Here is a 24,933-nt window from a genome sequence, read left to right as displayed (position 1 = left end):
GACCTTGTTGTGACTGTGGCACAGTCTCACTTCTCTTTGTGCCTTGCCACCGCAAGTGATCATCTCTGGAGCACTCCTCAATACTGGTTTCCATCTCAGTCTTTTATGGTTTAGTTTCCTCATATTACTGATGAGGAAAATGAGGTCTTGTGAAGCCAAATGCCAGGTTTTCTCACCCCAACTTCAAAACACAGTCTGATAATCAATCAACTAATATTTCATTATCTACTGTATGCAAGGTTCTGTGCTAAGTAGTTTACTTCAGAGGAACTGTGCACAGTGAAGTACATGGAATATGAAAATTGTGACCTGTTTAGAGACACATAATGTATCCATGGCAAAGCCAAAAATTCATTTACAATTTCATGCCTCTCAGTAATGAGGTTTCCACAGTTGGTCATGCTGCTTTTTTACTAGCATGGTTAGAAAGGTATTTATGAGTTTAAAAATACCTCATATTAAAATAATAAATATACTCATGGCCAACAGTGCTCAATAGAGAGGTTTTCAAGGAGTAGTCAAGTTGAAACTTATATGGAAGGCTTCTGAATAGTATTTCAGACACAAAGAAAGCAATATATGGTTGTTAAGGTCAGTTACATTTAAAAATTAAAATTGTTACTCAGCAAGACAAATTAAGTGCTTTTTTGGGGGAAAAATTCACTTTTTAAACAACATTCTTTGCCATTGAGAAAGAATTGAAGTTTCAAGTATAGAAGCTGCGTGTTTATTTTAAAGGCTCCAATGTATTTTGAAAATATTTGGATAGAGATTGCAGTTACATAATAAAAATTAGTGATTTGGTCATTTTATCTGCCAAACTAACTTACACAGATTATTTTAAAGTCATACAGATGTAAATCATCTCAGACTCGGTAGATTAACAATATGTAATTGGGATATAGTTTTGTCACACTATTAAACAGCCATCAACCAAAACTCCAGTTTTTGAAATTATTTTTTGTTGGATTATTTTAAAGATGTTAATAATTTTAGTTTTTATTATAAAAAAATTAAGTAGACTTTCAGCAGAGTTGGCTGGAGAAATTTAAAAATGCATCTAATTCTGTTTTTTTTTTTTTATTTACACATTTTGAAAGAATGGGCATTTTTATTTACACATTTTTAAAAATTTACACATTTTTTATTTACACATTTATAATTTGTCAGTTATAAAAATGACTTCTAATCTTAAGCAGTCTAAAAGAGTAAAAAAAATTTTTTTATATCTAATGGTGTGGTCTATTGGTATTTAAAACTGGAATTACTGCTTCCATAAACTGTGATGAATGTGTCAGTGACTGAAACAAATTGATATGGTTTTTTAAAAATTGTATCATCAAGCATAACTTCTCTTGAAATTTTATTGTTGTTTGTGGAGCAGTAATTTTGGGATATTTGTCAGTCTTCAGTGTTAAATTCCTGGTACTAATTACCAAGCATACTGACTAAAATGAGCTAGAGAGAGTGGAAATCCTGTTTTGACCTGTTCATAAAAATTTTTAAGAAGACTCTTTGTATATATTCTTTCTACTACATAATAAAACACACAATAAAAGATTTTATTTCCTTTTAGGCTGATAGTTTATATACATTATGTTAAAAATGATCTTTTTATCTCCAAAGAAATGTATAAGAAACTCGTAAGTTTTTTGAACTAGAGTTTGAATGGAGGCTAAATTACATCTCAGTTTTTGGAGGAATACAGAACAGTTTTGATTTGTTTTGTTTTCTTCAAATTAGAACAAACTCTGGGCGGGGACTCAGAAGCATAATTATCATTTCCAAGAGTTTGAATAAGAGAGTTGGCCAAAGGCGTAAAACAGGTTAACTTTTCTGAGAATCATTTTTTTTAATCTGTAATGTGAAGGTAATGATTTGGGAGTGAAATGAAATAATTTGTATTAAAGTATCTTGAGTATGGTCATGTGCCATACAGATGAACATTATCTTTACTCTGGACTTGAATGTGAAAAGTAGAATGCATCTGTATCACATAGGTGATGGTGTTGTCAGGCTTGCTCATTCTCTTGTTGGTAAGCAGTATTTCACCTTAACTTTCAAAGTTTGTGCCGACTCCTCAACATTTTCAGGTAATCCTTTCTAAAATTTAACAGCCATTCCTAGGTAGATTCCTTCTAATTCTCCCCGATGGTCTTTATTCTTTAACATAAGTTCACTTTTTTTCTCTTGTTTTTCCCTCAGAAGAATTTGAAGAGTTGCCACTCATCCTCTTGCATAACACTCATGGTTATTGCTTCATTCATCCAAAATTTTTAAAGTGGTTATAATGTACTGGATATTATTTTGATCTATCAAGTTCATTATACATTTTGTAATGAGTTGATAAGGGATGTATAGATTTATTTTTGTTTTATGTTACATTAGCCTCCATGGCTTAAAGGGGGCAGAATGAGACGCTGTCATACTGTTTTTTTTTATATATATAAATTTATTTATTTATTTATTTAATTGGCTGTATTGGGTCTTTTTTGCTGTGCACGGGCTTTCTTTAGTTGCGGTGAGTGGGGGCTACTCTTATTTGTGGTGCGCGGGCTTCTCATTGCCGTGGCTTCTCTTGTTTGGGAGCACGGGCTCTAGGTGCGTGGGCTTCAGTAGTTGCAGCACATGGGCTCAATAGTTGTGGCTCATGGGCTCTAAAGTGCAGGCTCAGTAGTTGTGGCGCACGGGCTTAGTTGCTCTGTAGCATGTGGGATCTTCCTGGAGCAGGGATCGAACCCGTGTCTCCTGCATTGGCAGGCAGATTCTTAACCACTGCGCCACCTAGGAAGCCCGTCATACTGTTTTGAAGATGGAAGTTGGTACGCCCTTATTTGTGGTCCCACGTAGCTATAAAAGAGTAGAGGGAAGCCTCTAGCTTCATTCTGATGTTTTCTGCTTCCTGTTCCACAGTGTAGGATACCTCCTCTGTCCTTTAGAGCCAGTGTGGTAGGGCTTTAATTAGAATAGGCACAGGATTTCTGAAGCACTTGGTATATCCTGCTTCCTAAATGTGGTCTTCTCACAGATAATAAAACTCTGCTGAAAGGACAAAAGCCAGGGCCAGGATCTCCCTGTTGCTAGTCTCTCACAGTGGTATATGTGGGGGAAGGCTCTGAAATCATAGTGTACAGTTATGCACAGGCAGGCAGGCAGGCATACTCACACAGAGAAAGAAAAAGACATTTCAGTGATCCATGCAGAGTCCGTATTTCAACTGAATCATGAGGACCATTTACCTTAGTTTTCAGATTCATGTTTTTGTGCCAAAGTATTTCTCTAAAAGTCAGCAAAAACAAAACAAAATATAAAACCCCCACAGAACTTTAATATAATTATCTTAAATGAATTTTTGTCAAGAAAGGATTTTTTTCCTCATGAATTACTAAGATATATCTTAAGCTTTTAATTTACTTTCTAAAACCTTGAAAAAATTGTGGTTATCTAAAGTTTAAATGCTTTTATGTAATTTTAACTTTGTAATAGTGCTGTAATTTCTTAAAACTCAGTAACTGGACCAGACAATTTTTAATAACTGATAACTAATATAACCTCCAAAGACTTCTAAAACTTCTTTTAAAATAAACCTCTCATTTTAAAATTCTTTAAAATAAATTTATTTCTTCTCTTGACACCACTAGATTCATTCACTGCCACAATTCCTCAATGTCTCTAGTGAGAAGCACCAGTAATAATTTGTAATTTTGGAGATGCTTCTGATGGTGGAGTTACTACAGATTCGAATATGTTAGCTGCTGTATGGCTAACACATTTTGAACCTGTGCCTGGTCCAAGAAATGGTTTCTTGTCCAGGACATAGGGTCATATGATGAAATGAACTCTTGAAATACAATTCCTTCCTCTGAGGAACACACTGTATTTCATGAATTTGTGAAACATTCTTATGCATGTTATCGTTCCCTGTCTTTTAAAGTGAATTGCAAAGGATTTCCTATCCAAATAGATTTCATACTATACTAAACATTGTGGATTTTTAAAATTTTGACATTGGAAAACGGTACTGTGTTCTATTTTTTTTACTTTAACTTAAATGTTACATTATGATCACTAAGGTCCTATTTTGCTTTTTAGCACTTCAGTTTATTCATCTAGGCTGGAATATATTTACTATTCACTAATGTGTTTAAAGGGTTAACAAGTTAATATCTGTAAAATGCTTTGAAGTAGTTAAAGCAAAAACCCATGTAACCTTATAAAGTATTAGCATCATCTTCATCTTATCATCACCCTCCTCTTAAAGATGATAGTGTAATCATTTATTCAGGACCATCTAGCAAGCCACTGGCAGAGTTAGTAGTAGAACTCAGAGTTCCAGGGCTGCCTTTGCTCAGTGACACCAGCTTTAGGTCAGGTGGCTAGCTCTTTGGAGAATAGAAATAGAATTCAGTTGACCTTGGCATTTTGGAGAAGTGGTTGGTTAAATGTAGAATTGTTTTTAAAGGGACAATCATAGAGTAATTAAATTAGAAACAGGAAAGAAAATCTCTAGCAATTTCTTTCCTCTTTATTTTGAACAAACTTTACTAGAGGAAATCACTCTTGGACACAGTAGAGTTGGGATGTAGCTGGGAAGATTGAGATTGGTTATCAGGAAACCTTTTAAAATACAACTTTTGAACCATGGAATATATTTTAGACAAGTAGAACAATCACTTAAGAGTATATAGAGGCTCAGGCTTCCTAGGTGGCGCAGTGGTTGAGAATCCGCCTGCCAATGCAGGGGACACAGGTTGGATCCCTGCTCCAGGAAGATCCCACATGCTGCGGAGCAACTAAGCCCATGCGCCACAACTACTGAGCCTGTGCTTTAGAGCCCATGAGCCACAACTATTGAGCCCATGTGCCGCAACTACTGAAGCCCACGCACCTAGAGCCCGTGCTCCGCAACAAGAGAAGCCACGGCAATGAGGAGCCTGCGCACCACAACGAAGAGTAGCTCCCACTCACCGCAACTAAAAAGAAAGCCCGTGCACAGCAAAAAAGACCCAACACAGCCAATAAAATAAATAAATTAATTAAAAAAAAAAAAAAGAGTGTACAGAGGCACACAACTTTGTTTGAGGTGCAACTTTTGGGGAGAAGTTATGACAGAAATAGCAGCCTGCAGCAGTGAGCCTCTAATAAGGTTTTTATGGACATCACCCTCAGATAGAATCTGATAGACTCTACTAGTACTGTAAGCTAGAGAAGTCATACTTTTTCTTTGTGGTGTCTCTGGTATCCCCTTCATGGTACCCACATGTTCCACAGAACCATCTGGCCTACCATAAATCAGGGCATGGTTGGGACCTGGTGACAGAACCATCAAATGTAGACCCAACTGGACCTAGATGTGTTCCAGCAGTGGAGCTGTATCTTTGTGGCTTCGTTATAAATTATATAGATTTATTTTAAGATAGTCAGCTCTGCTGAGTCCAAGGATGGCTGAGAAAGATTGCTCCCAATTTTGAATCATCATTGCTCACTAGAAATGTGAGGAGGCTACCCTTTTCTGAATCCATCCTGCTTTTTTTGCCAGCATTACTGCTCGCCACCTGTGGTATTTTCTGATAATGGAATGTTTTACTATTGTTATAGCATGTACTCTTCTAGTAATCTCACAAAGTAGGTAAATGGAAAACTGAGGGTGAGGATGGCTCAGAAGAGTTCAGACATTCTTAAATTTATATTTCTATGACTGTAACATCTTAGGAAATATTTTTATGCTGAGTGGAATCCTTTCTTATATGTTTTGATGCTAGTTTTTTTAATTAAAAAAATTTACATTTAAACAGTGACTTCAAAGCTTGGATTTAAGTAAAAATTGCCCATAAATATACATATATGTATGATTTATTTATTTTTATTCTTTTGAACCATTAATTTGAAATACAGGAGTGCAGTTTTATACAGAATATAAAGGAAGGAGGGAATGATCATTTTACCAAAGGATTTTTCGCTTTGCCAACAAATTTATGGGAATTGTCTGTTAAAAAGCAAGCTTCCCTAATGCAGTTGAAGTATTTGATTTTACAGATGGAAGTCATTTAATACATACAATACAAATAGCCATTTCAAGTATACTGATTTATGTGTGTGTTTTAAAGTATAATATTTGAAATAAAAATCAGTAATTTGCAACATAAAAATGTAAGCTAGGCTATTGCTTATTAGTGTAACTTTAAAGAATATTTCAAGAGAAGTGGCTGTAAGAATTTATTAAGTAAAGCTTTTTTCAGTCAAGGAAATATATAATTATTATTTTAAATCTAATTTTATAATGAGCCCACTGCAATATCTAAAAATCATAATTTTCTTAGAGTTTTTCTTATTCCAGGTTTTAATTACAACAAAGACAGCTGCTGATAATTTTAGCACCCAGTATGTTTTAGATGGCAGCGGCCACATAATTTCTCAAAAACCTTCACATCTTGGTCAAGGTAAGAGAGAAGCTTTGTAGCATTCTTTGCCTTTTCTATCTTAATTGTTTTTTAAAAAATTGTTTACTCCTTAAATTCAAATGTATTGCTTTGGGTTTGATTCTGATAAAGGCTGGTTAAATTCTAAGTGAACATTCAGCCTTACTTTAGCTGCTGATCTGTTAAATACATAGAGTTGTTCTAAGAGGAACTGTGTGAAAGACTTTGAGCAACAACGTGGATTACTTATGTAAAACTCTAAGAGCAGTTGGTTTACTATTGCTGGATCACTAGTGTCTTCTTTATATATGAAGGATAATATTTTCTTTAAATGCCTAAAACATTATTGATTTAGTAATCATGGTAATAAACCATACTACCAAGATATGTTTAAATAATTTAAAATATATCTATGTATGGAAAACTTCAAACATATGTACAAGTAGAGTACCCATTACTTAGTTTCAGTAATTATCAACTCATTGCTAATATTTCATCTCATACTCTCACCCACTTCCTTCCTTTCTATATTATTGGAAGCAAATAAATATATTATAAATTATATATAGATGTAATATTCTGTTTGTAGTTTAGTTCTTTTGTTTTTACATTTCTTTTTAAATTTTTTAAATTATTTATGTATGTATGTATTTGGCCGTGCATGGCACACAGCATGTGGGATCTTAGTTACCAGAGCAGGGATTGAACCCACGCCCCCTGCATTGGAAGCGCAGAGTGTTAACCACTGGATTTCCAGGGAAGTCCTGTAATTTAGTTCTTTAGTGTTTTGTATACTTACGTAATTTTAGTACATTTTAATTGACATCTTGTATTTTTAAGTTCCTCTACTGCTTATTTAACTTCTAAGGAAAAAAATAAATCTCTTCAGACTTGAGTTTCACATATCTCCTTTAATCTTTTTCATGCTTCTAATTTCTGGTAACAGGATGTATAAAGTTGAGAGAATGTTAAAGATATGCCTTGTTTAAAGTCATGTGCAAAAGAATTATTAGATCTGCAAAGCGACTTGTAGTGCTGTTTTTTTTTGTTGTTATTTGTCCTTCCAATTTGTGTTGTTAAATTCATTCTTAATTTTTTGGTTCCCCATTGTAATTTAGCAAAGCACTATGTTTTTTTCTGTGGTTTCTTCCCTGCAGTTTTAATGTTAAGTTATTGGATTTATTTTTTTGTAAATGACTTCCATCTTCATTGAAATTTATTTTCTTGTATCTTAAAACTGATACCTAATTTTTTCATTATTTCTCTTACTTTATAAATCCTCAAATTAGTTATTGATTACTTTTGCCTATTAAGAATTAATATTTTTGGGGCTTCCTAGGTGGCGCAGTGGTTAAGAATCCGCCTGCCAATGCAGAGGTCATGGGTTCGATCCCAGCTCCAGGAAGATCCCACATGCCGCGGAGCAACTAAGCCCGTGTGCCCAAAAAAAAAAAAAAAAAAAAGAATTAATATTTTTACATCTACATAGAGTTAATAGGAACTATTAAGAAAAGACACTTTTTTTCATTTATTCAGTTAATAAAAATGAGCTTGTCTAATAGCTAATTTGATGTATTATATTGTACGTTTTAATTAAAAGTATTAGATTGTGACTCTTTTTCTTTTTTATGTACTGAAGATAAAGACAAAGAGAAGGCATTTTTTAATATGGTCCCTATTGAAAAATGCTCTGACCCCAGTTCTTAGGAGTTCAAATTAAGAAACCATTAGGAGATATTTGAGTGGCTATCCTATGGAGTACTTTGAAGTAATGTGGTCACCTTATAAAACTTAAATGTATTTATTTTTATCTTGGTAGTAGCTCGTCTCTTCTGAATGGTCAGTGGCTCTGCATCACTCATACTTCTCATGCTTTTCTGTGTTCATCTCCATGGGAACTATGAAATAACAGTCCTTAAATATGGAATCCTTCTGATCTCTGCCCATTTGATGATTGATTTTTTTTCTTGCTGACCTGTCTTCTCTACTTTTAGTGAGACCATGTATGCATATTAAGAAATTTCTACAGTCAGTAAATGAACGTTATTCTTCTTTAGCATATTCCTTTTATCTTAAGAAACTACCCACTTAGGTCTATAGCTGCTAAACTAGTTACTGCCTTTCATAACTCACTTTTTTTCCCCCAATTACAGTTGATTACCTAGGAAAACAATAAAAAAAATCAAACTCTTAGTTTCTTATTGCTCTATGTAGACATATTATAGAAATCCACAAGCACTTTCAAAAGCCTTTTACATTTATATTGTCTTGGTGCTGATGATTTTTGAGTGATTGAATCACAGACTCACATTTCACCACCAGCTGTCATTCAGCTTCCATTTAAATATTTTCTGTGTAAGATAAAACTACAGTAGGACCATCCTAATTAATACCTGTACATTTAGGGTTCTTATAGATTAATTTCTGCTGTGGTGTGAGTATCCTTGCTTAGCAGTTACTCCTCATATCATGTGATAGGATGATGACACCTGTAGCTAGACTAACTGTAGGTGCAGGGACAACTTACAACAAAATCTTGGGCATTGGAAAATTCATTACCCCTTTAAAACATATTTTAAAGTGTTTAAGAATAGTTTACTAGAGATTCCAGTTCTGTTTTTTCCAGATGTAGGTGTTTGTTTTATGGATTAATTTAATCATTTTAAATGATTTATGTGTTTAATAGAATGTCATTTTAAATTACCCTTACCTTCTATTCAGTTCTAAGACATTTTAAAAAGTAACAAGAAATGTAAAAATAGGTTTCTAGCTTTTAAATTCTTTTACCAAGAACTCTCACTAATTATTTGTTTTAGTCATACCTTTTTTCTGTCATCGCTTCTATTCCCTTTACCCTAGATAATCAGCATTAAGCTTTCTAAATTGATTTGTGCCCCTGGACAAATTCTTTTAACACCTCCTAGTACTTCTGCCTTAGGAATTTCTCAGATATCAGAAGTAGTATATTTAAAGTACTATGATCAGGGTATATCCTTTCCCCACCCTGTTATTAGGGTGGAGCATCATGTTCTTTGTAAATCCCTGCTATGTGTGATTGTGCATGTATTGAAAGATTTTTTTTTTTCATCTTGAGAATGGAACTTTATTCATTAAATAGTTTAAGAAAACTCTGATATATTCAAGCAGCCATACGTCTTTACATTAGGAATATAAATAGCTGCCTTTATAAATGGCATAATATAGGGTCATGTAAAAATATAACAGGGAGCATATTACATGACTGCAGTTTAATTCTGGTGTTTGTAGAATGTGCTAAAGTTAGAGAGCTGAGCAGTTCTCTTGTAAAATATGATAGTATATTAGGGCCTTTTCCCTATGGGCCTATATTACTTGGTACTTTTTTTAAGGATATACATTTCATTTGGAATCAGCATAATTTTCCATCATTAAGTTTTATTCAAACATATATATATAATTCTTGGTTTATTGGTAATTCTCAATTTGTTCAGCGAAAATATTTTTAGCTGCTGAAGCAATAATTTATTAATTAATATATAGATTAGGTACAGTGTGGTCTTTGATGCATAACATGTTTAAAAGCCAACATACATCTTTTCCTTTTATAAACACATGTTTTGCCCTATTGGTTTCTGCCTACCTTCCTTCCCACCATCTGTCCACAGCTACTGTATATGTCATTATATTTGCACAGACTAGTGGAGAACACAGGTGAGTGAAAGGAATTCACAGGCTAGTGGAGAACACAGATGAGTAAGCAGGCAATGACAGTTAAAAGAAGGCACCAGCTGCCTGGAGGAAAGTGAGCCAATTTTCAGAAAAGAACATTTGAGTTTGAAGATGGTAGGTAAGAAGGGGTGGGAGTATAACCTTTCAATAAGAGAAGAATGATGGATCTAGAAGATTTCAGGAGACCATTGCTCTCTGTGTAACAATGAGGGGGGAAACACATAATTTAAAAACTTGTATGTTTTAAAACCAGTTGGAGAACTATGTCACAAAGAAGTTAAATGAACGAAGTTCAAGAGAAAGATGACCCTTTCCTAGATGCACCTAGGCCCAAAGAGATTGGTGGCCACTTGTATCCCTGAGGGCATTAACTGAGCCTGGAGGCATAGGCAGGCAAAGGAGCAAGCCTGCTATAGATAAGGGATCTTTAATGGCCATAGGAGAAACCATCTGAACTTTACTAGCCACATGTGAGACATGGCACATCAGGGGATAGGATCCTCAAACACAGAGCTAGTTCACTGCAGAAGCCAAATCTTATCAGGGCTTTTGCTGAGTAAGCAGTGATGAAGAAAGTTGGGACTGAGCTAGAGAGAAATATCTTAAAGTCTTACAGTACTTAGATCCCAAAGCTTTGCTAGAGGAAGAGGGAGACCTGATTCTGTCCTTAAGACATTTGAAACAAGAAGTGAACTGAAACTAAATAAAGGGGCAACTCAACTCCAACCCCGATGAACTCCTCAGATTATATATTGAAGAGATCCACTGTTCACTCTAGCTGTTTGACAGAGAAAATGAAGTACCTTTGCTGGGGGGAGATATAATCTATTTCAGTATCTTTCGTACTTTAATATATCATGTCTGGCGAAAATAAAAATATTGAGAGAGATGAAGAAAGGAAGATAGGGTTTATAGTCAAGAGAAAAAGTAGTTGATATAAGCAAACTTGCAGGTGTTTGAATTAGACAGGAACTTTTAAAACTACTGTTAAAGAATTTAGAGGAAAAGATGGTCAAAATTAAGAAGGTGGAGAATTTCAGCAGAGAAATGGGATTCTAAAATAGAAGCTAATGAAAATTCTGGAACTGAAAAAAAGTACCACTAAAATAATACAAAGAAGTATAGCTAAAAAAGCCAATGAAATAGATAAACTTGTATACTAAGAATGACATAGCAAAGTTCTCTGAGAATGTTCGGAGGTAGTAGATACAGGAGATTAGGTTAGGAAATGGTAGCTTGGATATTAGGTTATAAAGGACCTGTTATGCTAAGGAGTTTGTACTCTTTCTTGCAACCAACGACAAGTCACTGAAACTTTTTAGGTAGAGGATGGATATCATGCTATTTACAAAATTAACCAGTAAGACATTGTAACTCCTACCATAATTTATGCCTTACTGTGAGAGATGCTATCATGAACTAAGGTTTGAGGAGAAGGACAGGACTTGACATAAATTTGAGAGAGATTTTGGGGATAGAATGGATAGGCCTAGGTGAGTTAAGCAGTATTGGCAGTAAGAGGTAGAGGAAAGAGTCAGTGAAATCTAGAGTACCTGTTTGTGGAAACTGTTGGATGTCAGTGTTACGTGAGGGAAGGAGGATAGGTGGAGTATCAGACTCAGGAGAAAGATAATGAGTTCAGATCTGGGTGTGGTGATTTGAGATATCATTGGGATATTCAAGTAATAATTTTGAATAAGCATCTGTATATAACTTGAGTGTTATATTTCTCAGATATATATCTTAATTATAAGATGCACATTTTGACATCTCTGAAAACAAATTGTGGCTTATAGTTAATGGCCTTCCCAAATCCTTTTTGAACAGGCAGTTTTGTGCATTGCTTGTAATTCTTGTGTTGATTGCAGGAATAAACAGCAATTTTATATTTTCTTCCAATGCAACAAATGCTTTGAGACCTAAAAAGGGAAAATAGCCACAAGTGAAAAAAGCTGTGTTGAATGCAAAAGGTTGTCATCACATGCCAAGCATTGAAATTGAAGACGCTAGAGGAAATTGCCTTATCCATGGGGCTAGTTAAAAGAAATATCAAAGCAATGAAAGTCTGGTGTGACTAGTTCTGTGTTGCATGGGACTGTTAAGGCATTGTAACATAGTTTAGTTGGCATATTTTTTCTTTTTTAGAGGTTCACAGAAGTATGGTGTTTCTTACAGCTTCAATGAAAAGAATCATTGGCATATGAGTGGCAGTTGAAGCTGCTGGAATGGAGGAAATATCTAGGGAGAACGTAGAGTGAGGTGAGAAGAAGGCATAAGAGGTTTCAGAATAGGGTCTGATGTGAATTCTGGTGTGTGTGACCTCTAGTTAGCAATGGATGCAGAGTGCCTACCTGTTCTGATTGCTGGGTGCGTGCACTCCTTGATCTCTGTCAACTTTACCTCAGAACTTAGCAGTGGCCTTTTTACTTCCCTAAGGCAGAGAATACCAGCACCACAATCTTAATAGTGAGGAATACTGTGGTGTTCCCAGGACTTTTGTTCTGTGTGTGGAAGTGACGTGCATTTAGGCCAAGGAAATACCCTGCATAAAAATGGAGGGAGGCCAAAAAAGAAAAATTAAAAAAAAAAAAACAAAAAAAAAACCACTTTAAATTGTTAGTACTGTCATTCCTCAGTATCCACAGGGGATTGGTTCCAGGGACCCCTGCAAATACCAAAATTCTCAGATGCTCAAGTCCCTTATATAAAATGGCGTAGTAGTTGCACATAACCTACGTGCATCCTCCCATATGTTTTAAATCATCTCTAGTTTGCTTATAATACCTAATACAATGTAAATGCTATGTAAATAGTCGCCATTGCTTGCAGCAAATTCAAGTTATGCTTTTGGGAACTTTCTGGAATTTTTTCTTTCAACTGTTTTGGATCTGTGGTTGGTTAAATCCGCAAATGTGGAACCCACTGATATGGAAGGCTGACTGTAATATGCTAATGAAGCACCTGATTAAGAGAAAAGAAAAACATCAAGTGTGGGCAAAGTAGAAATACAGCTTTTCTTCTGGTCCTATTCCACAAAGATCTTTTTTTCCCTAACCTTGTTTTATTAGTTTTTTCTTCTTTTATAGTAAATTCCCTTTCAAAATTTATAAAAATACCATGTATACTTCTTTAACTATAGAAACAACTTAAATAAATACAGTTTATTCATACTACCGTATTTACTTTTTTCCTCTAATGCATTCATTCGTTTGTTGTTCATTTGTTCAAAAATTTTTAATTTAATTAAATGCCCACAGGTTGTTAGTCGTTGTTTGAAGTGCTTGGGATATAATGGCAAACCTGGTAGACAGTTACTTGCTCTCATACTTCTTGTATTCTAAAAGAGGCAGACATAAGTTTTTTCAAATATTGATAATTTCTAGGAACAAATAAGACATGATTTAACTTTGGGAGCAACAACCTTTGATAGGGCATTCAGGAATGGATTCTCTAAAGAGGTGTTACTCTTTAGAGAATTGAGATCTGAAGGTTGATAAAGGAGTTAGCCATGCAAAGGATAGGGGAAAGAACATGTGCAAAACCCCTGAGGTGCAAAGAAGTCTGATGTGCTGGAGTAACAAAAGGAGGGACATTGAGAGGAAAGAAGATAGCCTTAGTGAAGGTTATATAGGACCCTGTAAGCTTTATCCCTAACCCCTTTCTCCAGTTATCACCCAGTGTTACTAAGAATCGTTTAAAACATTGAGTTCCAAGCTATTAGGATTTCCCCTACATCATATTTCTTACATTTTAAGAATCTTTATTTAACAGTTGTATTGCAAATGTCAGCCACATTGCCATCTTCTGTTTACATTTAGGTCTTAAGATTCTTTGCTTAGCAAGTTTATTTTCTTCTCCTGAAATCTCTTGTTTTGAGGTAATTGTCATTCGGTTAGTGTTCATCCTCCATTATTTTCATCAAGTATATTTTTGTGATAAGTTTTCAAATCCTTGCAAGTCCAAAACTGTCTACATTTTGCCCATATACATATCATATTGTGACTGGATGTAAGTTTCTTAATTACTCCTCAGTAGTTTGAGATTGTCTGTCTTCTAGTGTTATAGATAACAAATTTGATTCTAGTCTTTCTTCCTAAGGAACTTAATTCTTTCTGAAGGTTTGGAAAAGCTTTTCTTTCTCCTTAAAATTTAGGACTTACAATGGAATGTGGTTTTTTTTTTTAATTCCTACTTGTAATGCTGTAGGCTCTTGAAATCTGCACTCAAGCCTTTAACTCAAGAAAGTTTTCTTCTGTTATTTATTTAATTACATCTGCATTTGTTTCTTTTTCTCTTCCTGGGACTCCTGATTTTATGCTAGGCTTTCTAAGTCTTATATTTCCCTCATGATTGCCACTTCTTTGTGTTTTTGCCATTTCTTATGAATAATAGGTCAGAGGTTGATCTTTGCAGCAATTTTCAGGTTTTTTGATTCCAATTCACAGTAAGAAATACATTTTATGTAGCAACCCAGTTTATACAAATCTAATCAAAGCAAAAAATTCTTAATGCAATATATACAGTTACTATGTGTGATGCACTCTATTTTTTGTTCTCAGTCTATTTATATTTCAGTAATTTTTTTTTTTAATGCTATTTGCTGTATACTGAATCACTGATTCTCAACCAAGGGCAATTCCCTCCCACCCCGGGGACAGTTGACAATGTCTGGAGATGTTTTTGATTGTCACAACTGGGTTGGGTGCTGATTGCATCTAGTGGATAGAGGCCAGGGATGCAGCTACACATCATCGAAATGCACCGATCAGCCCCCACAATAAATGTCAGTAGTGCCAAGTTTGAGAAACTGTACACTAAATTGATTTTTTGACTTTTCAGTACTTTGTATTTCAACCCTGCTAAATACTCTGTTCTGTTGAGTGTGATATTTGCTGTCGGTTTATCATCAATGGTCTTTATTATGTGAAGATACATTCCCTCTATACCAACTTTGATGAGAGTTTTTATCATGAATGGATGTTCAACTTTGTCAAATGCTTTTTCTGTGACTATTGAGATGATCAGATGATTTTTATCCTTCTTTTTGTTAATATGGTGTATCACATTGATTGATTTACAGATGTTGAACTATCCTTGCATTCCTGGAATAAATCCCACTTCATTATAGTGTATGATCCTTTTTTTATACTGATGAATTTGATTTGCTAATGTTTTGTTGAGGATTTTTGCATCTATATTCATCAGAGATATTGGCCTGTAATTTTATCTTTGTAGTGTCTTTGGTTTTGTTATCTGGTTAATGGAGGCCTTGTAGAATGAATTTGAGAGTGTTCCCTCCTCTGCAGTTTTTGGGAATAGTTTGAGAAGGATAGGTATTATTTCTCCTTTATATGTTTGGTAGAATTCCCCTTTGAGGCTCTCTGGCCTTGGGCTTTTCTTTGTTGAGTTTTTTATTATAAATTCAGTTTCACTACTAGTGATCAGTTTGTTCAGATTGTCTATTTTTTCCTGGTTTAGTCTTTGGAGATTATATGTTTATAGAAATTTATCCATTTCTTGTATGTTGGCCAATTTGTTGGCATATAACTGCATATAGTATTTTCTTATGATTTTTTTGTATGTCTGTAATATTGGTTGTTATTTCTCTTCTTTCATTTTCTTATTTTGTGTATTTGGATTCTCTTTTTCTTAATGAACCTGACTGAAGGCTTATCAATTTTGTTTATATTTTTAAACATATAAACAAAAGCTCTTGGTTTCATTGATCCTTTTTTATTGTTTTCTTGGACTCTGTTTCCTCTCTGGTCATTATTATTTCATTACTTCTGCTGATTTGGACTTTGCTTGTTCTTTTTCTAATTCCTTTAGGTGGTAGTTTAGGTTGTTTGAGATTTTTCTTATCTCTTGAGGTAGGCTTATATCACTGTAAATGTCTGTCTTGGAACTGCTTTTGCTGCATCTGATAGATTTTGGAAAATTGTGTTTTTATTTTCATTTGTCTCAAGGTGTTTTCTAATTTCCTTTTTTGTTTCTTCACTGACCTATTAGTTTGTTAGTAGCATATGGTTTAGTCTCCACATGTTTCTGTTTTTCCCATTTTTCTTTCTGTAATTCATTTCTAATTTCATACTGTTGTGGTCAGAAAAAATGCTTGATAAAATTTCTGGTCTCTTAAATTTTTGAGCATTGTTTTGTGGTGTAACCTGTGATCTCTAGCATGGAGAACATTCTGTGTGTACTTGAAAAGAATGTGTATTCTGCTCTTTTGGGATGGAATGTCCTATAGGTATCTATTGAGTCTAGCTGATATAGTGTGTTATTTAAAACTGCTATTTTCTTATTGATTTTTTTTCTTCTGGATGATCTGTCCATTGGTGTAAGTGGGGTGTTAAAGTCCCCTACTATTATTATATCATTGTCAATTTCTCCCTTTTATCTGTTAATATTTGCTTTATATATTTAAGTGTTCCTATATTAGGTGCATATATATTAATGAGTGTTAAACCTTCTTTTTATATTGATCCCTTTATTCTTATATAATTCTCTTCTGTCTTTTGTTACAGATTTTGTCTTAAAGTGGTTTTTGTTTGATATGAGTATTATTACCCCAGCTTTCTTGTCATTATTTGCATGAATTATCTTTTTCCATCCCCTCACTTTCAGTTTATGTGTCTTTAGCTGTGAAGTGAATCTCTTGTAAGCAGCACATAGATGGGTCTTGTTTTTTAATCCAGTCAGCCATCCTATATCTTTTTTATTTTTTATTTTTGGCTGTGCTGGGTGCCTTGTGGAATCTTAGTTCCCTGACCAGGGATTAAACCTGGGCCCTCAGCAGAGAAGGTCTGAAGTTCTAACCAGTAGGCTACCAGGGAATTCCCAGCCACCCTATGTCTTCTGATTGGAACATTTAGTTCATTGACATTTAAAGTAATTATTGATAGCTGTGTAGTTACTGCAATTTTGTTATTTATCTTCTAGTTGTTTTCGTATATTTTCTCTGTTCTTATTCTTTTAGTTTCTTTCCTTATGGTTTGATGACTTTCTTTAGTGGTATGCTTGTCTTCCTTTCTCTAGTTTTTGTGTATCTATTGTGGGGTTTTTTTGGTTTTGTTTGTTTTTGGTTTTTGTTTTTGTTTTTTTGGCCACATTGTGCAACTTGTGGATTCTGTTCCCTGGCCAGGAATTGAACCTGGGCCACGGCAGTGAAAGCCTGGAATCCTAACCACTAAGCCACCAGGGAACTCCCTCTATTGTAGTGTTTGATTTGTGGTTACCATGGTTCGTATATGTTAACCTGTAACTGTATCTACTTGTTTTAAACTGATTGTCGTTTAAGTTCAAACATATTATAAAAGATCTACATGTTTTTCACTCCTTTCTCCCACATTTTGTGTTTTTGATGTAGTATTTTACCTTCATTTTTATCCCTTAACTGTATTGTAGTTATAGTTGATTTTATGCTTTTTTGTCTTTTAATCTTCACACTAGCATATTTAAGTGCTTGATTTACAGCCTTTATTGTATACAGTAAAACCTTGGATTGCAAGTAACTTGTTCTGTGAGTGTTCCACAAGATGAGCAAACATTACTAATAAATTTTAACTTGATAAATGAGCGATGTCTTGCAATACGAGTAGTATGTGACGCCGAACGTCACATGATGACAACTGAGCCAATGGTGGTTCTCTCTCTCTCACTGCGGGATTGTGGATGATCGTCTCCCATGCTCAGATGCTCAGTCTCAGGCCGCGGTGTTTGGCAGAAATCAGTGATTTTTTCAGAATGTTGGAAGGTGCCCACAACTGGCAATAGTGTATTTTTGTCACTTCAGAGCACCTATGGACAGTCTTTTGCTTTTCCGTAGAAGAGTAAGCTTAGGAATGCGTTGCTTCATTCTAGGTCTGTCTGCCTGCAGATATAGACCCTTTCCTCTGCTGTCTTGTTGCCAGTTACATTAGATACAGTATATGACAAGAGTTTATTAATACTGTACTGTAGTCAACAGATAGCAGTGATTCCGTTTGTAATAGTGAAAGTCATCCTACACAATAACCTTCCTCTCTCTTGTCTCCCTCACACCAGCCACAAAGGTTTTAAAAGGTAAATGCAGGTTCATTTGTTTATTTTTCTTTATATTTTGTATTTTCTTTATTACTTTGTATTATATTACAGTATTGTAATCATTTTTCTATGAATATTTTTGGGTTGTGGAACGAATCATCTGAGTTTCCATTATTTCTTATGGGAAGTTCACTTTGATATACAAGTGCTTTGGATTACAAGCATGTTTCTGGAGCGAATTATGCTCACAAACCAAGGTTTTACTGTATTTGTTTTTGCTTTTTTTTTTTTTTTATTGCACTGTGCAGCTTGTGGTATCTTAGTTCCCTGACCAGAGATTGAACCCAGGCCCTCGTCAGTGAAAGCTCTGAGTCCTAACCATTGGACCACAAGGAAGTTCCCTATATTTGTCTTTAATAGTGGGATTTTACCTTTCCAGTAGATTCTTACTTCTTGTTGTTGCCTTTTCTTTTTCTCAGAGAAGAGCTTTTCACATATCTTTTAGGGTCATTTATTCTTGATGAACTCTTAGTTTTTGCTTCTCTGAGAAGTTCTTTATCTCTGTTTCAATTCTAAATGATAATCTTCTATAGTATATCCTAGGTTGTAGGTTTTTTCCTTTCAACACTTTAAATATATCATGCCACTCCCTAATGGCTTGCAAAGTTTCTGTAGAAAAATCAAATGATAACCTTATGAGGGTTCCCTTATGTATGACTCTTTGTTTTCTTTTTTTCCTTGCTGCCTTCAGAATTCTCCGTTTATCTTTAACCTTTTCCATTTTAATTATGGTGTGTCTTGATGTGGGTCTTTTTGGGTTCGTTTTGTTTGGAACCCTCTATGCTTCCTGTACTTGGATAGCTCTTTCCTTTCTCAGGTTCGGGAAGGTTTCAGCCATAATTTCATCAAATATATTTTCAACTCCTTTTTCTCTCTCTTCTTCTTGAACCCCTATAAAGCAAGTGTTACGTTAGTATGCTTGATGTTGTCCCAGAGATCCCTTAACCTCTTCTTGACAATATCACCAAGTCTCCTGTTAATTCTTTCTACTATGTTTTTCATTTCAATTACAGTATTCAGTTCTTAGTGGTGCTTTTTTTGTGTTTTTTTTTTAGTTCCTTGTTAAAGTTCTCACTTTGTTCATTTATTCTTTCCCCAAGTTCAGTTAGCATTGTTGTTACTAATGCTTTGGACTCTTTACCTAGTAAACTATTTACCTCTGTCATTAGTTGTTTTTTTCAGGGGTTTTCTCTTGTTCTTTCATTTGAAACAAATTTCTCTATTTATTTTGCTTAACTTTCTCTGTCCCTATGAAATTTGGTGAAACAGTTACCTATGCCGGTTTTGTAGGGGTGTCTTTGGGAGCATCCCTATACTGTCTGTGTGAGCCAGGTGCCTTTGGTGGGAGAGCTGGATTTTATATGAGCACAAGCTGTATCTTTCCCCATGGAGTGCTGGCAGCTTTCACCTTTGTTGGGGGTAGGGCGAGAGATAGACGGATTAGAACCAGAGTCAGTGTGAGCTGGGGCTTCTCTGCTTAGTGGTCAACACAACCCTGTTGGGGATGGGATCAGGTCCCATGTTGCTGGAATAGAAGGCCTGAGGGTCAGGTCTGAGTTAGCTCTGTTCCCTCTATGTGTGTGCTCTCCCCCCTCCCAGCACTGGCACACTCGCCCTCAAGGGGAGCTAGAGCAAGAGGGGCTAGCATGGGTGCTTGGCATGGGTTGGGGTACAGGCCATGATGGTCCTGGCACCAGTTAGAATTCCAGACTGCTGTTGATCCACTCTCTTCAGGAGCACCAACAGTGGATGCCTTCAGCCGTGATCAGATGCTGCATCAGGCCTGAGCCGGCTCCACCCTCTACAACTGTGCATTCTTCTCAGCCAGGGCAGCCCTTGCTCTAATGTAGAGCTGTACTGCAGAGTGAGAAGGACTAGGGCAGATGCTCAGTGTGGACTGAGCATGCACCATGGCTGTCCTGGCACCAGTCTGAGTTCTGGATTGTTTCCAGTCCACTTCCTTTGCAAGTGCCAGCGATGATTGCCCCTGCCCTGTTTGGATGCTGCCCCAGGTCCAAGCCAGCCTTATCCCCTACAACTGTGCACTCCCTTTGGCTGTGGCAGCCATTTTCGTGGTGTGAAGCTGTGCCATAGAATAAGTCTGGGCCAGAGTGGGTGTGCAGTTCGTCCGAGATGTGTGCTGGGGTGGTAGTGGGAAACAGGCCAGAGACGTGGGCAGTTTTAATCTGTTTCCTCTGCCTTATTTCAGGAGTAATTAAGCATGTGCGTGCTCTTCATGAGTGGAGTCTAGGTTTCTGTAGTCCCACTGTTAGTCCCACTGGTTTTCAAACCACCTAAAGGGACTCATCTTCCCAGTGTTGGACCCCAGGGATGGGGCACCCAGTAAGTGGTTCAAACCACTCACTCCTTAGGGAGGATCTTTGAGCCTGTGTACTCCCTCCCTTTCTGTGCCCCCTCCAAGAAAAGGAGGGGGATTACACACACTTGCTTCTCTTCCTCTCCTACTTGATTTTGTGTGCATCTGTCTTATACCTTTGGTTGTATAAGAGTCTTAATGCCAGTCTCCAGTTTGTTTTCAGTGAGAATTGCTCTACATGTAGATATATTTTTGATGTGTCTGGGGGGAGTGAGCTCTGGATCCTCCTACTCTGCCATCTTGATCCCACCCTTCAATTTTTTTTAAAAAATATTTATTTTTCTTACTTTTATTATTATCTGTTTATTTTTGGCTGTGTCAGGTTTTAGCTGCGGCACGCGGGATCTTTTGTTGCAGTGCATAGGCTCTTTGTTGTGATGCGCAGGCTTCTCTCTAGTTGTGACGTGCTTGTTTTCTCTTCTTGAGTTGTGGCGTGCAGGCTCCAGGGCACGTGGGCTCTGTAGTTTGCGGTACGCAGGCGCTCTAGTTGAGGTTCATGAGCTCAGTGGTTGTGGCGCATGGGCTTAGTTGCCCTGTGGCATGTGGGATCCTACTTCCCTGACCAGGGATCAAAGCCGCATCCTCTGCATTGGAAGGCAGATTCTTTACCACTGGACCACCAGGGAAGTTCTCCACCTCTCAACTTTTTAGTTATGTTAATTCACAGCTAAAGAAAGCCTTTTGTTAGGTTATCCTGTGTTTTGCATATTGTTGTTCAGAAGATGGTGTAAAATTAAACCAGGCAATTAGATATTATTTCAGGTGAGAATTTTTTTTTTCCTTGAAGTATAGTTGATTTACAGTGTGACGTTAGTTTCTAGTGTACAGCTAAGTGATTCAGTTATATATATATATTCTTTTTCATATCTTTTCCATTATAGGTTATTATAAGACATTGAATATAGTTCCCTTGTTGTTTACCTGTTTTATATATAGTCGTTTGTATCTGCTAATCCCAAACTCCTAATTTATCCCTCCCCCTTTCCCCTTTGGTAACCATAAATTTGTTTTCTGTGTCTATGAGTCTGTTTTGTAAATAAGTTGATTTGTATCATATTTTAAATTCCACATATAAGTGATATCATACGGTACTTGTCTTTCTGTGTCTGACTTACATCACTTTGTATGATAATCTGTAGGTCCTACATTGCTGCAGATGGCATTATTTTCTTCTTTTTTATGGCTGAGTAATAGTCCACTGTATATATATACCACATCTTCTTTATCCATTCATGTGTTGATGGACATTTAGGTTGCTTACATGTCTTGACTGTTGTAAATGGTGTTGCTGTGAATATTGGGGTGCATGTGTCTTTTTGAATTAGAGTTTTCTCCAGATATATGTCTAGGAGTGGGATTGCTGGATCATATGGTAACTTTTTTCAAGGAACCTCCATACTGTTTTCCATAGTGGCTGTACCAGTTTACATTCCCAACAGCAGTGTAAGAGGGTTCTCTTTTCTTCACACCCTCTCCATTATTTATTATTTGTAGACTCTTTAATGATGGCCATCTGACCAATGAGAGGTGATACCTCATTGTAGTTTTGATTTACATTTCTCTGATAATAAGCAATGTTGAGCATCAGATAAGAATTTTTAATTGAATAATTAAGCTTATCACATATGCTGTGTAGCCTTATGCCACCTATGTATTTTAAAGTGCAGAATAAGCATCATTCCCAGGTAGTTTGAATATCAGCAGATTTGTTAAGATACTATACATTTTAGTCAGCCCATGTTTCTCTGCAATGGTAGAAAATAAGATTATTCATGTTTAGATCACATAGAAGAGATCATACTTAGCAGGTCAGACCTGTTACAAATAGGAGAGCCTAGCAGGGGATCAGAATAGCTTGCAAAGTTGAGCCTTCTTTTGGTTCCCAGAGTTTGAAGAGGATTGGCCTTCAGTGATAAAAGAGGCTAATTACTGGTTGTCTGTGGACTTGGAAGATGTGTGAACTTCCTTCCACATCTAAATATTCTTTCTTCTTTCTTATCTGCCAACAGGTACAACAGTAACTGCTTTACGATTGTTTAAGAATCTACCTGTAAGAAAGCAATTTTACTCAACTGCTAAAAAATGTAAAGATGAAATAAAAAAGGTCCAAGATCTCCTCATAAGCTATGGTATACTTAAACCTGACATAAGGATTGTTTTTATACATAACAAGGTAAGCATTATTGTACTTTCTACAGGATTTTTTTGGTATATGATAAAGGGACAGTGTATTTTATCTAAATCAGTTAGATATGTAAAGAGTCTTCTTTCAAAATTTGTCCACATTTGTTTAGTTTTATCTTTATTGTATAAAGAACATCTTTACTTTGTTACATATGAAATCTGATTGAACCTTTTATTTCTTAATTTCTAAGATAGGTGATTTCTATCCAAGAAATGTTTGAGTGCTTCCTAAATATGAAAATGAGTAAGACTTGTTCTTTTCCTTTAAGGAGTTCACTATTTAATAACATTTTCCACCTTCTAGTGTAAACTGTTTCTTCTTTGGAAGAGTTTTTTGTTTGTTTTAAAGAAACTCTACCTCATTTCTTTCCATTTTTCAAAGCAGGGCTGATAAGGAATTCCTCTTGTTGCTTGATGAATCTTGGGGGAAAGAAAGGTTTACATATCTTCTGATTGTTCTGTTTTTCATAAAATTCCACATGTGCACCTCAAAATATTTAACGTAAGGAGAGTAGAACCACACAGAAGTTTGGAAACCTGATGGGGAGTAGAGTTAACATTTATTGAGGGTGTACACAATGCCAGGGCCTATGCTATGTGCATGAAACTCCTATAATCCACAGCTACAGCCAAGTGAAGCAGACATATCAGTTTTGCAGTTGTCCTCTGAACTGAACTCAGAGAGGTTTGATACTTTGCTCAGTGTTACACAGCTGGTAAATTATTGAGATGGGGTTCAAAGCTTCACATGCCTATAGAATATAGGTTTTTCGCACTCTACTGTTTTGTCTTCCCATTTTAATACTACATTACATTTGTGTAGTTCTTTTCCAGGTTTCAGAGCACTTACAATAACCTTGTGGGTTAGACAGCCTTATTTCTATTTGTATGGGGAACTTGAAGCTCAGAATGATCTATGGAGTTGTTTTCTATTTTATAATAATGCTACTGAGGTCAGAACCCTTTTTCATCCAGGTTTTTTTTCACTCTGTGTCTTTTTACTTGTTATTAAGAAGATTCCATATTAAACCAAGTTATGGTAGAATATTTATGATCAAAATCTTTGGTCATCTTGAAAAAAATAAAAAAGAAAGAAAAACATTAAGAATAGTTCAGCCACCTGTTCCTGCTGGCATAAAGCTCAACCAAATGATACCTTGAGAACCCTTCCAGCTCTATCATGCTAGGATTCCTCAGGATGTTGATGGATGGAGGCTCATCCTGCTAATATAAATAACCCTATGACCTCTTGATCCAAAGGACATTTAGTCATTAAAAGTTAAATGTACTCAAGAAAATATCAAGGGTAAAAGAAACAGTGATCAGGAAGGGAAAACAAATGGAAAAAGGTAAAACATGAATACAAGAGCTACATTTTATTAAAGGAAAGTGACTACAACCAAAGAGAAAAGTTTTGAGTAAGAGAAAACAAGATTATTGCCTCATGTAATGGAGATGAGTATTTAAAGTCAAATATACATCTTCTAAGCTTTGGATAAGTTTATATTATTTTCCCAGCCTGTGTAAGATCATCAGTGTAGGCATTTTCTTTTGAAAATGGAAAGTAGTATTTTTTAATACACTGTATTTTGTAATTTTTGAAGGACACCATATCGGAACTTAAATTGAGCAAACTCAAGTCTTTCAGATGCAGTTCAAATCCTGGAGAGTATCCTGGAGAGTGTTAACCATGAAAGTAATATAAGATTATCAAATCTTATAGTAAAATTAAGTATTAACTATCATTGCACAAGGAAATCATGGACTCAATTATATTTTCAAGCTTTTTTCTTTTAGTATAAATTATTTTTCACTCTTTTATTTCCTACTAGTGCTGTTTTGCCTCAAATGCTAAAATATATTATTAAACGTCCCAAAATAGCATTGACACGTTATTATAAATCTTTTTGAACATTGAGTTCTGCTCTGATCTTATAAACATGCTTGTGTTTGTCATTCTTTATGTGCTTTTCTAAAGGATTTTTTTGCCTTAGCTTAAAATTTAAACATGGTGATATTGGTGTCTCTTCTTTTTTTGAAATTTTTTTCTATATTAGAAACAAACAATCATATTGCACATAATATGAGAAGTACTATTGCTATTTTGACATCTTGGATTAGATAGTGTTCCTTCTTTTTATGAAGGTTTAACCTGCCAAGACA

At 35.6% G+C, this 24,933-nt stretch overlaps 1 protein-coding gene across 8 annotated transcripts in view; it reads left to right on the top strand.

The window, feature by feature from the left end:
* The window catches only part of PMS1 (PMS1 homolog 1, mismatch repair system component), a 108,805-nt gene that overhangs the window by 32,328 nt on the left and 51,544 nt on the right, over positions 1-24,933 (top strand). For all 8 annotated transcript variants that reach the window (XR_009055073.1, XM_057745201.1, XM_057745195.1 and 5 more), the window contains exons 4-5: positions 6,338-6,440; positions 22,596-22,759. Coding sequence is in view for 7 of the 8 variants with exons in the window: in XM_057745201.1 (XP_057601184.1) it covers positions 6,338-6,440; positions 22,596-22,759 (267 nt within the window). In the remaining variant the exon portion in view is untranslated. The remainder of the gene's footprint in view (positions 1-6,337; positions 6,441-22,595; positions 22,760-24,933) is intronic.

The sequence above is a fragment of the Hippopotamus amphibius genome, chromosome 8, assembly GCF_030028045.1.
Source record: "Hippopotamus amphibius kiboko isolate mHipAmp2 chromosome 8, mHipAmp2.hap2, whole genome shotgun sequence".
NCBI classification, from domain to species: Eukaryota; Metazoa; Chordata; class Mammalia; order Artiodactyla; family Hippopotamidae; genus Hippopotamus; species Hippopotamus amphibius.
The sequence above is the reverse complement of the archived record's forward strand: the minus strand, read 5'-3'. Positions and strand labels throughout refer to the sequence as shown.